Raw genomic sequence first — 12,069 nt, forward strand, 5'->3', positions numbered from 1 at the left:
ATGTATGGTGATACAGTTAAACCTACCTACCCCTTTACAACTGAACATTTTCTTCCAAGAATGCGAGCTTCATTTTGATGGTATACAATGGTTGGAATGCAGAAGGACTTTATGAATAGATAAGTGCTGTAGTTTTATAATTGGGGAATGGGTAGTTGTCACTTATGGTTAATGATTAGTGATTACAGTGCTTGGAATAATAAATCTTGGAATAAAATTCTTAACAGAAAAACTGAAGTTTCTGAACCAGTAGATCTTTCGGATGAAAATGATGAAATTGTTGCTGAAATTTTGAATGAAAATCTGAACTCCAAAGACAAAGAGGAAGAAGTAGGTGATCAAGTTCAAGATAGTGGACCTTCTCATATATAAGCATGCAATTCATTAGATATTGCAATGAATTGGCTAGAACGTCAAAATGATGTTGATCCAGTTCAGTTGATTTATTTAAAAAGAATAAGGGATATATGGCTGTTAAAAAAAAATGCATCTTCTTTGAATCGAAATCTTTGCTGGATTTCTTTTGCAATGGAAAATAATGAAAAATGTGGTAAAATCAGTAATAGACAAAAAAAATTATAAAAAACTGAAATATGATAAAAGTAATTCAAAATGAAAAAAAGTTTTAAAAAAAGTTAATTAAAAATTGAAGGAAAAAAAACTTTTAAGCACGCCAAAGCTATTTTAGATAGTACTACCAGTCCTAAGCCTACAAAAGGTGCGAAGGGAAGTTAGTGCATAAATAATAATCATGTACACTAGATTTTAAACAGTTTTCCAATTATCTGAACCATGTTCGGTCCCGAGCAGTTCGGATAATCGGCGCTCTACTGTATCTCTAAATTACTTATATCAGTTTAATTATGAAGCTTTTATTAAAAATTATTTTTAAATACGATTTATACTGTCCACATTCCTAAGCAAAAATTGCTCTGATATTGGATAATTTCTGCATACTATTAGTTATTACTTTTTTTTTTTAAGTTTACTGCAGATACTCTTAATACATAGCAAATAATTTCACACAGAATATTTAATTTTGATAGTTATTCTTAAAAAAAATTATTTTATTGCGATTTTCCTCAACAGGTTAAATTTTCTTTATAATTCTTTTAATAGCATTGAATCAGTTTCGAAATTTTTTGACCGTATCTTAGTTCTTAATGTCAGGCATAATCAAATTACTAGCTTATAAAGTCAATTTAACAATTAACTAGACTAAGATTCAAAAGAATTGCTTTAATATTTTATATAATCCGGCTTGCACCGACCACAGTGCTGAGGTAAAATATCCACAGTTAGTAGACATATGGGTTAGTCCCCTTACTAACCGTGGTATGTTTTCGTGGCCTTCCTCTCCCTGTAATGCAAGTGCGGGTTAATGCCATTAAAAAGTCCTCCATGAAAAGAAAAAATTTCTTCTGATATTTGATCCAAGAGGACCCTTCCGGATTAGGCTCAAAATTACAAGACTAAAGAGTTGAGCATTGTTAGTCTAAAAATTGGATTGGCTGTTCAGAGACGTTTATAAAATAAAAATTCAGATAATTCATGTTTTAAGAAGAGTTCTTCCAATTTCATCTACTTAGGTTGAAGAAAAAAAAACCTAATTCCTACACAACATTTTTCTTTTGCTGTGCCTCTTACTGCTTCTGTCAGACTTGCAAGGAGCAAAATATATATTCCAATATAAAAGAGCAATTTAATAAGTACACAATGTTATTATAAAATATAAAAGTTTGTACTTAGTGGTTTCTCTCTGCATTCCATCCCAAGTCCCAGCCATAGCATCAGCCTCCTCTTGAACGCTAGCAGCATCTGTGTTAAGAATAGCACTGATACTAAATTGAACCTAGAAAATAAATTAGATGAAACATTCAACCTGAGCATGAATAAGCTTCTTATTTCTTACTTAATTTCTGAACTGAGAATTAATACTTTAATAATACAGTAAATTTGTTTTAATACTTTCCTTCCTACAGGCATTTATGAAATTAATAACACAAAGAAAAACTGGTTTATTCTAAGGAAACACAATCTGGCTCTAATTTGAACCTCATATAGTTGATTGAAAGTTCAATAGTGTAAAGAGCCAAATATTAAATTTAGTAAATATAGAACTGGTATATAGTTAAAAAAATAGAAAGAAAAAAGTACTATATGAAAAGTACTATAAAATAACTTCAGTTAATACAAAAATCTATTAATTCAAGAAAAATTTAGGCAAAATATTAATATTTCAATAAACCAAAAGGAAAGGAATTTTAATCACCACTACACATAAGATAGATACATGAGAGGAGAGACATTTGGTTAATTCTTAATATTATATATTAATTACAAAATTCTGTTAAGTTTTAGAAATTTTTCCATTGTCTATAACAAGAAAAAATGCTTTGCCAAACCTCCAAAAATAGGAGGATACTGGTCTTTGAAATACCGATTTTAAGCTTGTATTAAGCTCTATTATAGCATAATGCCTTTTATAAATTTGTTTCATAACTCATTACCTAAGACTTACTTATTCACTTTATATCTTTATTGTATAAAACTTATACAAGGTATCTGCTACATTTTAGATTTTCAAATTCATGACTTTTCATGACTAATTCCAAGAATTTTTCATGACTTGACAAAGATACTATTTTCTCCGACAAAAACACAACAGTAAATTTAAAAAAGCATCATAATAACATTAATTGAAATTATAGGTGTAACCAAAACTGTTATACTCTGCATCTTCATATTTATAAATTTTTAATTTAAAAAAACAGAGAAAATAAAGATTCTAAATAAAATAGCTCAAAAGTATTTTTTTTTTCTTTTTTCCACAGAATTATATTCTAAAGATACTTTTCTTGTTCAAGGGAAAGGAAAGAAATACTGATTTTTCTGTTCTCATTTCAGGATAAAAATAATTCGCCAATCACTGGCTTGCTTCAGCTAGAATTTAAAACTGATAAAATAAAAAAATAAATACTAAAAATTCTGAAATCACAGAAGTTTAAAAGATAATTTGCTCTAAAAATGACGTTTTTTTCTCCTTCATTTTTTGAAAGAACACAATTTTTAAAGAACATGATAAAAACATTTTATATTTTTAAAAAAAATATGACTATGAGTGGGTAGTTTATTACAAATTCAGATATTTGGAACACCAAGAAATTGGGGGAGGGGTAAATTCCAGTTTAATAATTAGATTTTTTGGCGACCTAAATTCATGACTTTCCATGACTTTTTCTTCAAAAAAAGTTACAATCATGACAAATTTTGTTCAATACCAAAATTCATGACTTTCCATGATTTTTCATAACTTTCCAGATGCGCGGATACCCTGCTTATATTATGTTTCATAGAATATGATTTTCAATTACAGAATAAACATAGAATTGAGTTTCAGAAATTTGTTAGGATTATCTATCCATATTTGTAAATACAAATTTTATTTATATGGAACCAAAAGAATGACTAGTCAAACCTATTTTCTCTGACTGTTGGTTCAGTCTTACACTGATAGAATATTCATTGACACTTAATATGTTAAGATGATAAAGGAGATTATTAATTAAAATTCTAAATCCATATAGAAATACTTTTCAGACAGAGCTGCGTTGAAAATTATATTACAAAATTAATTTTAATAATAAACTTTAAGTAAGAAAATAATGAAAGCGACTTTGTTTTTCAATTAAATTAAACACAGCAAATAAAACTCATCCTCACTTCATTTTACTTACTGATTCTGGTAGATCTGCACAGGGAAGAGGAAAAATTTGGAACTGTGGCAAAATGGCAACGCTGTTATGATCTTCATATTCGTATTTTTTCCCACTAACATCAAATCCACCTTCAAGGCCTAATAAAATAAACCAGGCCAATTATGAGTGTTAATAAATACTTTATAGAACACATGCAAATTAAAGGATACTTTAATTTTTAATATTAACTTTAAAAATAAAATTTCTTTCAGAAAAAAGAAAAATTATCTATGAAACTGTTTTACCTAAGAATTAATATGAATAAACTAAGATTACTATAATAGTGGGTCAATTATTAAAACATTTAACAAACAAAAATTAAGATGAAAAAAAATAAATACCTATTGCTAATTTGGTAGGAGCACTTTCCGGAACAGACTTTTCTTCAATCTGAAAATAGATTTATAAAAAGCTTGATAAATTTATAACACACACACGAAAAATAATAATGAAACGCACACAATAGAATATTGTATGAGGAGAAACAATTTTAAAACATTATTAAAAAAATTATTGTTATTTTTGCAATAAATAAGATAAACATGTTTTTAAAACTATGCAGATAAAAAACCCTTCAAATACGGAATTATTTCTAGAAATATCCAAAAAAGTAACAAATTTGGAAAAAAAATTCTCTCCTGAAAAAACATGTTAAGTAAAAAATAAATTTAAAAAAACTGCAACAAAAAAAGGTGGGGTTGTTTTTCAAACATCTTTATTTGAATTATTACTGAACGATTTAAATATTTGACAGAGCAGATAAATATTTTATAGTCACAATCAATTATTATCTTTTTTCTTAAAACTAGATTCTTTCAAAAATATAAATCCTTTAAAATGTCACTCAATGGGGTTTTTCAGTGAGCTCTTCAATTAGTAGCATCTAAGAGGAATAATGTGAAATAATATCTTGCGATAGACAATTTCAAGTGTACATTTTATTGTAATAAAAAGATAATCAATGAAGTTATGAAAAAATTCATAATAACCAAAATTATAAAATGGAATAATAAATAAAAAACATTATCCTAAATATGAAACAGATTGTTCATTTAGTAAACTTTAAATATAAGATCATTAATTTAGTAATTAACACACTTGATAGAATTTTTTTTAGACATTTTTAAAAAAACATTTATAAATTCAGAACTAAAAATGCCTTTTTTATTAAATTATCTGTAAAGTAAAAAATTTCGGAAAATTAACTTAATTTATTTCTTAAAAAGCATATTTCTTAACAAAATAAGCATGTGATTTTCAAATAAACACACAATATGATTCACAATACAAAAATTGTAATCTAAATTTTCAAAAATAGGAAAAACATTAGATATCTGCATTTATCCTTGTTACTCACACTTTAAAAAGTCTCAGACATTTACTTTTATATTAATATCTGCGTTTTTACGACAACAGCAAATAAATCTTTTTCTAATCACATTTTCTTTACTTTTTAATTTCAATGACAACGCTTGCTAAAATTGACAGATTAGTGTTTAAAAAAGTGACTTGTTAGTAATCACTTTAATATAAAACCATACTATATTTTTACCATTAACAAACAAAAAAATTTCTTTTATAAAATGAATTTAGCAAAAGAAAAGAAAAAGGATTGTATATTTCTTAGCATTGCAAAATTATTTTTAAACTTAAAATAAAGCAACTAATCTGATCAAGTTATTTTTTGATAAACCTAACACTTAAATACCTCTTTTTTGAAACGAAGAAGGTGAAGGAATAAGGCATTTCCAGTAAGAGAATAGTAAAATTCCACATGCTTTTTACAAAAGCCAAGGAGAGTGTTCATACAAACATATAGACCATTTTCAGATTCCTAGAAAAATATGAACAGAACATAAGAAATTTTGAAGAATTTGTATTACATGCAAATTAAGTGAGGCCTCTGTATCAAATCTATATATTATGCAATACAACTGCTTTGAATATTTAAAAAATATTAAATTAACATTTTCCTAAATAATTAACTAACATTTAAAAACCAAATGCAGTGAAAATTAAATATCTTTTTAATCAAATGATACTGATGAAAAAAACACGATTACATAATGTGTGCTAAGCTGCTAGTTGCGTCTCTTAGAAAGAGAAGCTTTCAAAATTAAGCTTTTTATATGAGTAACAGTTGCTATTACTTGACTGATATCATCGCTCATTTGTAGAATTACAAATTTTATATACAGCTATGACCATAAAATAATTTAGAAAATGGAATCATTTTGAGAACAAGAGTTATTAAAATATCTATATACCTTAAAAATATAGATTAATTACATGGAAACTGATTTATATCAAGTAATTAAAATCATAATTTGAATCATATAATTTTTAAAAAAAACACATTGATACGAAAATTCATTTTAGAAACAATGGCCACAGAAGGTCATAAAACCTTTGCCACTACATAGCTGCCAACTACATAGGAAAAAATCCAGTAGATTTTACGAAATATAAATTTCATGATAATTGCTGCAAAATATATTACACATAGGAAATTTTATAGTCATTGAAATAGAAAAACTGCAATATTTTCCAGTTATGATTTCACATTAAATAAACTTGAAATGTTATATATTATGTCTATTCATAATTTTGAATAGTAATAGGCATTTAATTCCTCAAAGATAGTTAGCTGAATTTTATAAATGAGGCTTGCTTCACTATGTATTAGTGACACATATTTAAATATTCAAGCAAGCAATAGTCTACACAAAGATTGTATTTCAATATGGACCCTTTAAGGATACTTTAGGGATTTTTCTAAAATGCACAAAAACCAGGTGAATTTTTATTAAACCTGTAGACCAGGAGAAACTTGCGAAATCCAGTAGAGTTGGCAGCTATGCCACTATTATTGTTACCTAACTACTTGTGGTTACATAGATACTAGCAGTTTTGAGGTAATGAATGGTGTTTTCGTACGTAACGTAAAAACAAACAAACCTTGAACTTCCGCCTTCATTATTTTTAGTTCGAAAGTTGATTATTGCTTACTACGACTTATTGAAGAAGAAAAATTTATGCATAGGCAACTTGAAAACTTTTTTCTATAATTTAAACTAAAAATTATGAGAAAATGAACATTTAATAAGGCATTCTTTCAAAAGGGTATTTATTTAAAAAATAATTTTAAAATCTAAAATCACTTAAAAAATTAATTAATATACTTCCAAAAAAAAAGAGAAACTTAATCTAAAAAAATTAAACCAGTAAGAGAATCTAAAAAAATTAAACCAGTTGAGAACAATCCTAACAAAATAAATATTTGTAACAGTAATCAGAATTAAACCTATTAACACAGATAATTTTACCACTGATTTTATTACCAGTTTAATTTTTAATTTCACCACTATTATTCAAACAGAGAAAAAAAATTTTTTTAAAAATGGAATATGAATAAAAAGGCAGTGTTTTTAAGGGATGGCAGTTTATTGTTGCAAAAGGGCAAAGTTTATTTTTATCAAAGAGCAGCTATTCAAAAAACTCTTAATGAGAACACTGCCCACAATTATAACACTTTATTTTCTTACTTAAAACAAATTCCCTTTCTTTTAAACCGGAATTCATTACTGAATCTTATGTATAAGGAAAAAAAATGTTTTTATTTTCATTTTCTCTTGATGCATTTAGAATAAATAATCACCTAAACTGCTTTAATTAGAAAATCTAAAAATCTGTAGAAAAGACAAAATCAGTTACAGAAAAAGAAAAACCAACTTTGGTAATAGGAATAAGCTACTAATATTAATAGTTTGATTGAAACACCAGCAGACAAGCTTTATTTTGGTTAAAATTAGAAATGTTTTAATTAAATAATAAACTTGTTTTTAATTATTCTTTGACCTCTTTTTTCTATAATATCTGCTCAGTGAATTCTTCAGATTACATGATAAAAAAAGATTTAAAAAAAACTACCTTTATTTATGAAACAAAAAATCTGCTCTGCCTGGTTTTTTTTGTTAGGTGATAATCATAATAACAAAAACATTGTACAGTTAAATAAATGCCATTTAATCATTAACAACAGCAGTTGATATAAATTATCACTTTTTAAATAATGCATGTTTTGATCTTTGCTTACTTTAATGGCCCATTATTTAGAAAAACATATTTTTCTGCCTTCCCAAAGCTTTTCAGGTACTGAACTTTCCGCCGTAATTTTCGTCCCTAGGATAGATAATAATTTTACATTTCCAGTTTTCCCCATTCCGTAAATCCATTTAATTTATCCTGTGCCAACTGACGGAAGCTTCCGTGACTTAGGTGATCATTTTGTTGTGGATGCCAAATTGAAATCTTCCCACAAGCATTGTCTGATTACAAACAAATAACAATTTTTTAAAAATAATACAAAGGTAAGGGAACGTAATAAAAATATGTATATAATATATATTCTTTTTTTTCATTATGTAAAATGGTATAAGGTAAAAAGAAAAATTCAAATTTTTCTGCCTCGAAAATTTTTAACGAACAGACTCAAACAAAAAATATAGATTTGTTACTTATTAATTTATTTAGAAATATAATTCAAGATAGGTGAGATATGACTGAAGCAATCATGAAAAGAATTCTTTTTAAATGCTACAATCTAGCTGTTTAATTTTATTTATTATAATTGCAGAAATTTAGAATATTTCCATATTGGTACCTGTTTTAACAAACTACAATTGCCAAGGCCCCAAAGGAATTTAAACCTACAAAAATGAGTTTAAAAAATATGTAGATGTTTGACCGGGAATGTCTACAAGTTATATCATAGTTGGTCCAAAACTACGTTTTTTTTTTTTTTTAGTCGTTCACCCAGAAGTTGTCATAAAGGGTGATAATTTTGGAATAGATCTATGAAACAGATGATCATCACTGAACTAAACAGAAATCTTACTGTTTTCATACGAGGTAAGTTTTGTGCAAAAATCTTATGTTACAAATGAGGTAATACACACAGTTATGACCCATAAATTATTGCAACTAAGAAAAATCTAATTAATTCACAAAAATCTTTGAATTCAATTACACACTATAATGATAATGTAGAAATTAAACATTCATCATAAGCAAAGAAAGCAATAATTCTGTAATCATAATCAAATGCTTAGAATGATAAAGATTCTTGCAATGGATAGTATATAATCTCTGAGATTGATTCTTGGTTTTTAAAAGAGCCCAAATAAAGAGCAAATATTTAGACAAAATTTTTTCCCTATGAGATAGAAATTCAGATACTTAAATAATATGCCGGACTTAGCTTTATTTAAAAATATTTAGGTATTATCAATTATTTCTAGAATTCAGCAACTGTTTAGCAAAAATGTATTGAGTTAGAAAATGATAGTTAAAAGAGTTATTACTCAATAAGGCAAAACGTTTCGAAGAACTAAATAAACATTTGTAAATATCAGTAGTACATTATACATTCATTAATTGTACTTTTAATACAAATTTCGTTAAGATAAAAAAAAATTCTTCTTAATTTTTTTTAAAAAGATTTATGTAGCTTATATTTCTGAGGAGAAAACATGCACTTTTTATACCGGAGTATGAAAGCAGATAATGCATTCCTCCTTGTAAACTTTATCACCAACAGTTGGTATTTTGACGTTGAAATTCCCAGCAAAAACAGACGCAGCCATTATGAAATATTTTTAATGTACCGGCAATAATCGAAGTGATAGTAACATAACAAACAAAAGTAATGAAAATGACTTATGACAATTTTCAGTTTTTGCTTCGAATTTAAATGGTTTAAACAGTTTAATCCATCTCCCTCAAATGCAGCTGAATAAGGGACCATTCTCACGACATGCAATTTACGCATTTCTGATCATGAACGGAAAAAACGAGAACTTGATTGGTAAATTTTTTCATGCGAAAATAAATTTTACCAATTAACTCCATCCAACTGCGTCAGTTTGTCTCATTCTATGCCAGTGACGTTTAGAGATGCGTAAATTGCGTGCATTTGAAATGGTCCTTAAATTATTTTCTGGTTGGTTTAAACTTGAACTTTTAGATTTAAGTATTAATAATTGCATTGTTTTTTATTTACTTACATAAAACTTTTTATATTTATGTAAGAAAATATAATCATATATTAATAAGTTTATAAGCTGGTAAAAATTCTTCCTATAAAACTTAGTCACATGATGCTAAATAACCAATAAGAAACCAGGAAATGTACAATTCACTCCTGACCATAACCGTAACAAGAACAGAACAAAAATATTTTGATTGTTGTCACAAAATTTTCTCGTTTCTATTTCAAGTTCCAGATTTATTAATAGAAACATTTTTGGAAATATAATGGCTTCTGTAGCCGAACCATTAACCCTCGAGAGAGATGTTAAACGAGCGATTGAACTTTTGGAAAAACTTCAGAAGAGTGGTGAATTACCGAATCAAAAATTAGCAGCTCTGCAAAAAGTTCTACAAAGTGATTTCTGCACTGCAGTAAGGGAAGTATATGAACATGTCTATGAAACCGTTGATATATCTGGGAGTCCAGATATTCGAGCCAGTGCTACTGCAAAAGCTACTGTTGCCGCTTTTGCAGCAAGCGAGGGCCACGCCCATCCTAGAGTTGTTGAATTACCGAAAACAGATGAAGGTCTTGGATTTAATGTAATGGGAGGAAGAGAGCAAAATTCTCCTATATACATATCAAGAATTATTCCCGGTGGGGTTGCCGATCGACATGGGGGTTTAAAAAGAGGTGACCAGTTACTGTCTGTTAATGGGGTAAGCGTCGAAGGCGAAAATCATGAAAAAGCTGTTGAATTGTTAAAAGCTGCTCAAGGAACAGTTAAACTTGTTGTCCGTTACACTCCAAAAGTATTAGAAGAAATGGAGCTTAGGTTTGATAAACAGAGAGCACTACGCCGAAGGCAAAATCATTAAGGAATTTTATTGTGATGATTAATTATTACTGTTGCTACAGTTCGATTGTGTTGATATCATTTTATGATTATTAAGTTTTATTTTATTGATGAAAAAATATTTGATCTGATTACTGGTGATAGTGCATTTTTCTATTCATGTTGTAAAAATCAATGACAGTTGTGTTCTTAAAAATTTTGATGGGGTACACATCTGTGAAAGTTCTATTACAAAACTTAATTCCCAAAGTATCATGATAAAATAAAATTAATTTTCTAGATAAAAGAGAGAAAAACCAACTCATCAGAAATAAACTCAAAGTGTGAAAAAGGTTATTGTAATTTATAGCAAGCACACTCCTGTATAAGGAAAATAATTTTTTTAGGATAAGAAAATATTTTTAACTATTCAGGAAAGAAAATAGATTAAACAGAATGATATCCGTATCATGATCTTTGGCAGAGTAAATGCCATGTCTTGGCAACTCCCGGAGAGCAGACTGCAAGAAACTTAAAACAAACATCACAGAAGAAAGCGAACTCAAACTTATTGGCAAGCCTTTACAGATTTATTATTTAAGTTTGTAAATGGTGCGACCAATCACAACACATAAATAACCTCAATACCCCATTAAAATGTATCTAACTATCAAGTTGTGAAGAAAAAAGACTAATTAAAAATCATTCATACTTTGTTTATTTTTATTTCCTTTACTTTCATGTTTCGAATTTTATCTTCAGTGATGTAAACCACTGCTCATTTATCTTGTAATCATTAAGAAATGCAATTGTATGTTGCTGTCTTTAATATTGTAACTTTTTTTAGATGTCTTGAGAATTCGTTTTCTCCTATTGGTGATTGTACATTTTGCTATTTATGTTGTAAGGGAAGATGAATAATTAAAAGTTAAATCTATGAAGTTTAGTTGTATTTTCTCTTAAACAATTACAGCAGAGCGCCGATTATCCAAACTGCCCGGGACCGAACGTAGTTCGAATAATTAAAAGTTAGGATAATTGGAAAGTTGTTTGAAATCTAGTTTAAATGATTATTATTTGTGCACTAACTTCCCTTCACATTTTTCCAGGTTTAGGAATAGTAGTACTTTCTAAAATAACTCGGTTTGAAAGTTTTTTTTTTTTTTCAATTTTATATTTATATTTTTTCAATTTTATACAAATATTTTTTATTTATTTTTTTTAAAACTTTTTTTTCATTTTTTGAATTTTATTTATCATATTTCAGCTTTTTATGATTTTTTTGTCAATTATTGATTTTACCACATTTTTCTGTATTTTCCATTGTAAAAGAAATCCAGCAAAAACTTTTGTTTCAAAGAAGATGCTCTTTTTGTGCAGCCATATCCTTTATTCTTTTTAAATTAATCAACTGAACTGGATCAACATCATTTTGACATTCTAAC

At 27.5% G+C, this 12,069-nt stretch overlaps 2 protein-coding genes across 2 annotated transcripts in view; one reads left to right on the forward strand and one right to left on the reverse strand.

Annotated features, from left to right (window-relative positions):
* LOC107439121 (ubiquitin specific protease 5) overlaps positions 1-9,550 on the reverse strand; it is a gene marked incomplete at its 3' end in the record, with an annotated part of 31,471 nt that extends 21,921 nt beyond the window's left edge. Inside the window, 5 exon segments of the mRNA XM_043039966.2 lie at positions 1,746-1,852; positions 3,738-3,856; positions 4,100-4,148; positions 5,467-5,592; positions 9,305-9,550. Of these exon segments, the coding sequence (XP_042895900.1) occupies positions 1,746-1,852; positions 3,738-3,856; positions 4,100-4,148; positions 5,467-5,592; positions 9,305-9,403 (500 nt within the window).
* Positions 9,551-9,789: 239 nt separating this feature from the next.
* On the forward strand, positions 9,790-11,565 carry LOC107439122 (L27 and PDZ_signaling domain-containing protein veli). Its single transcript, XM_016051613.4, has one exon. It carries the CDS (start codon positions 10,074-10,076, stop codon positions 10,665-10,667), a length of 594 nt encoding a protein of 197 aa, XP_015907099.1. The 5' UTR covers positions 9,790-10,073; the 3' UTR covers positions 10,668-11,565.
* Positions 11,566-12,069: the final 504 nt, after the last annotated feature.

The sequence above is a fragment of the Parasteatoda tepidariorum genome, chromosome 5, assembly GCF_043381705.1.
Source record: "Parasteatoda tepidariorum isolate YZ-2023 chromosome 5, CAS_Ptep_4.0, whole genome shotgun sequence".
In the NCBI taxonomy this organism is placed as follows: domain Eukaryota; kingdom Metazoa; phylum Arthropoda; class Arachnida; order Araneae; family Theridiidae; genus Parasteatoda; species Parasteatoda tepidariorum.

Coding starts and splice junctions, on each gene's coding strand:
- LOC107439122 (XM_016051613.4), top strand. CDS start 10,074: ATGGCTTCTGTAGCCGAACCATTAACCCTCGAGAGAGATGTTAAACGA.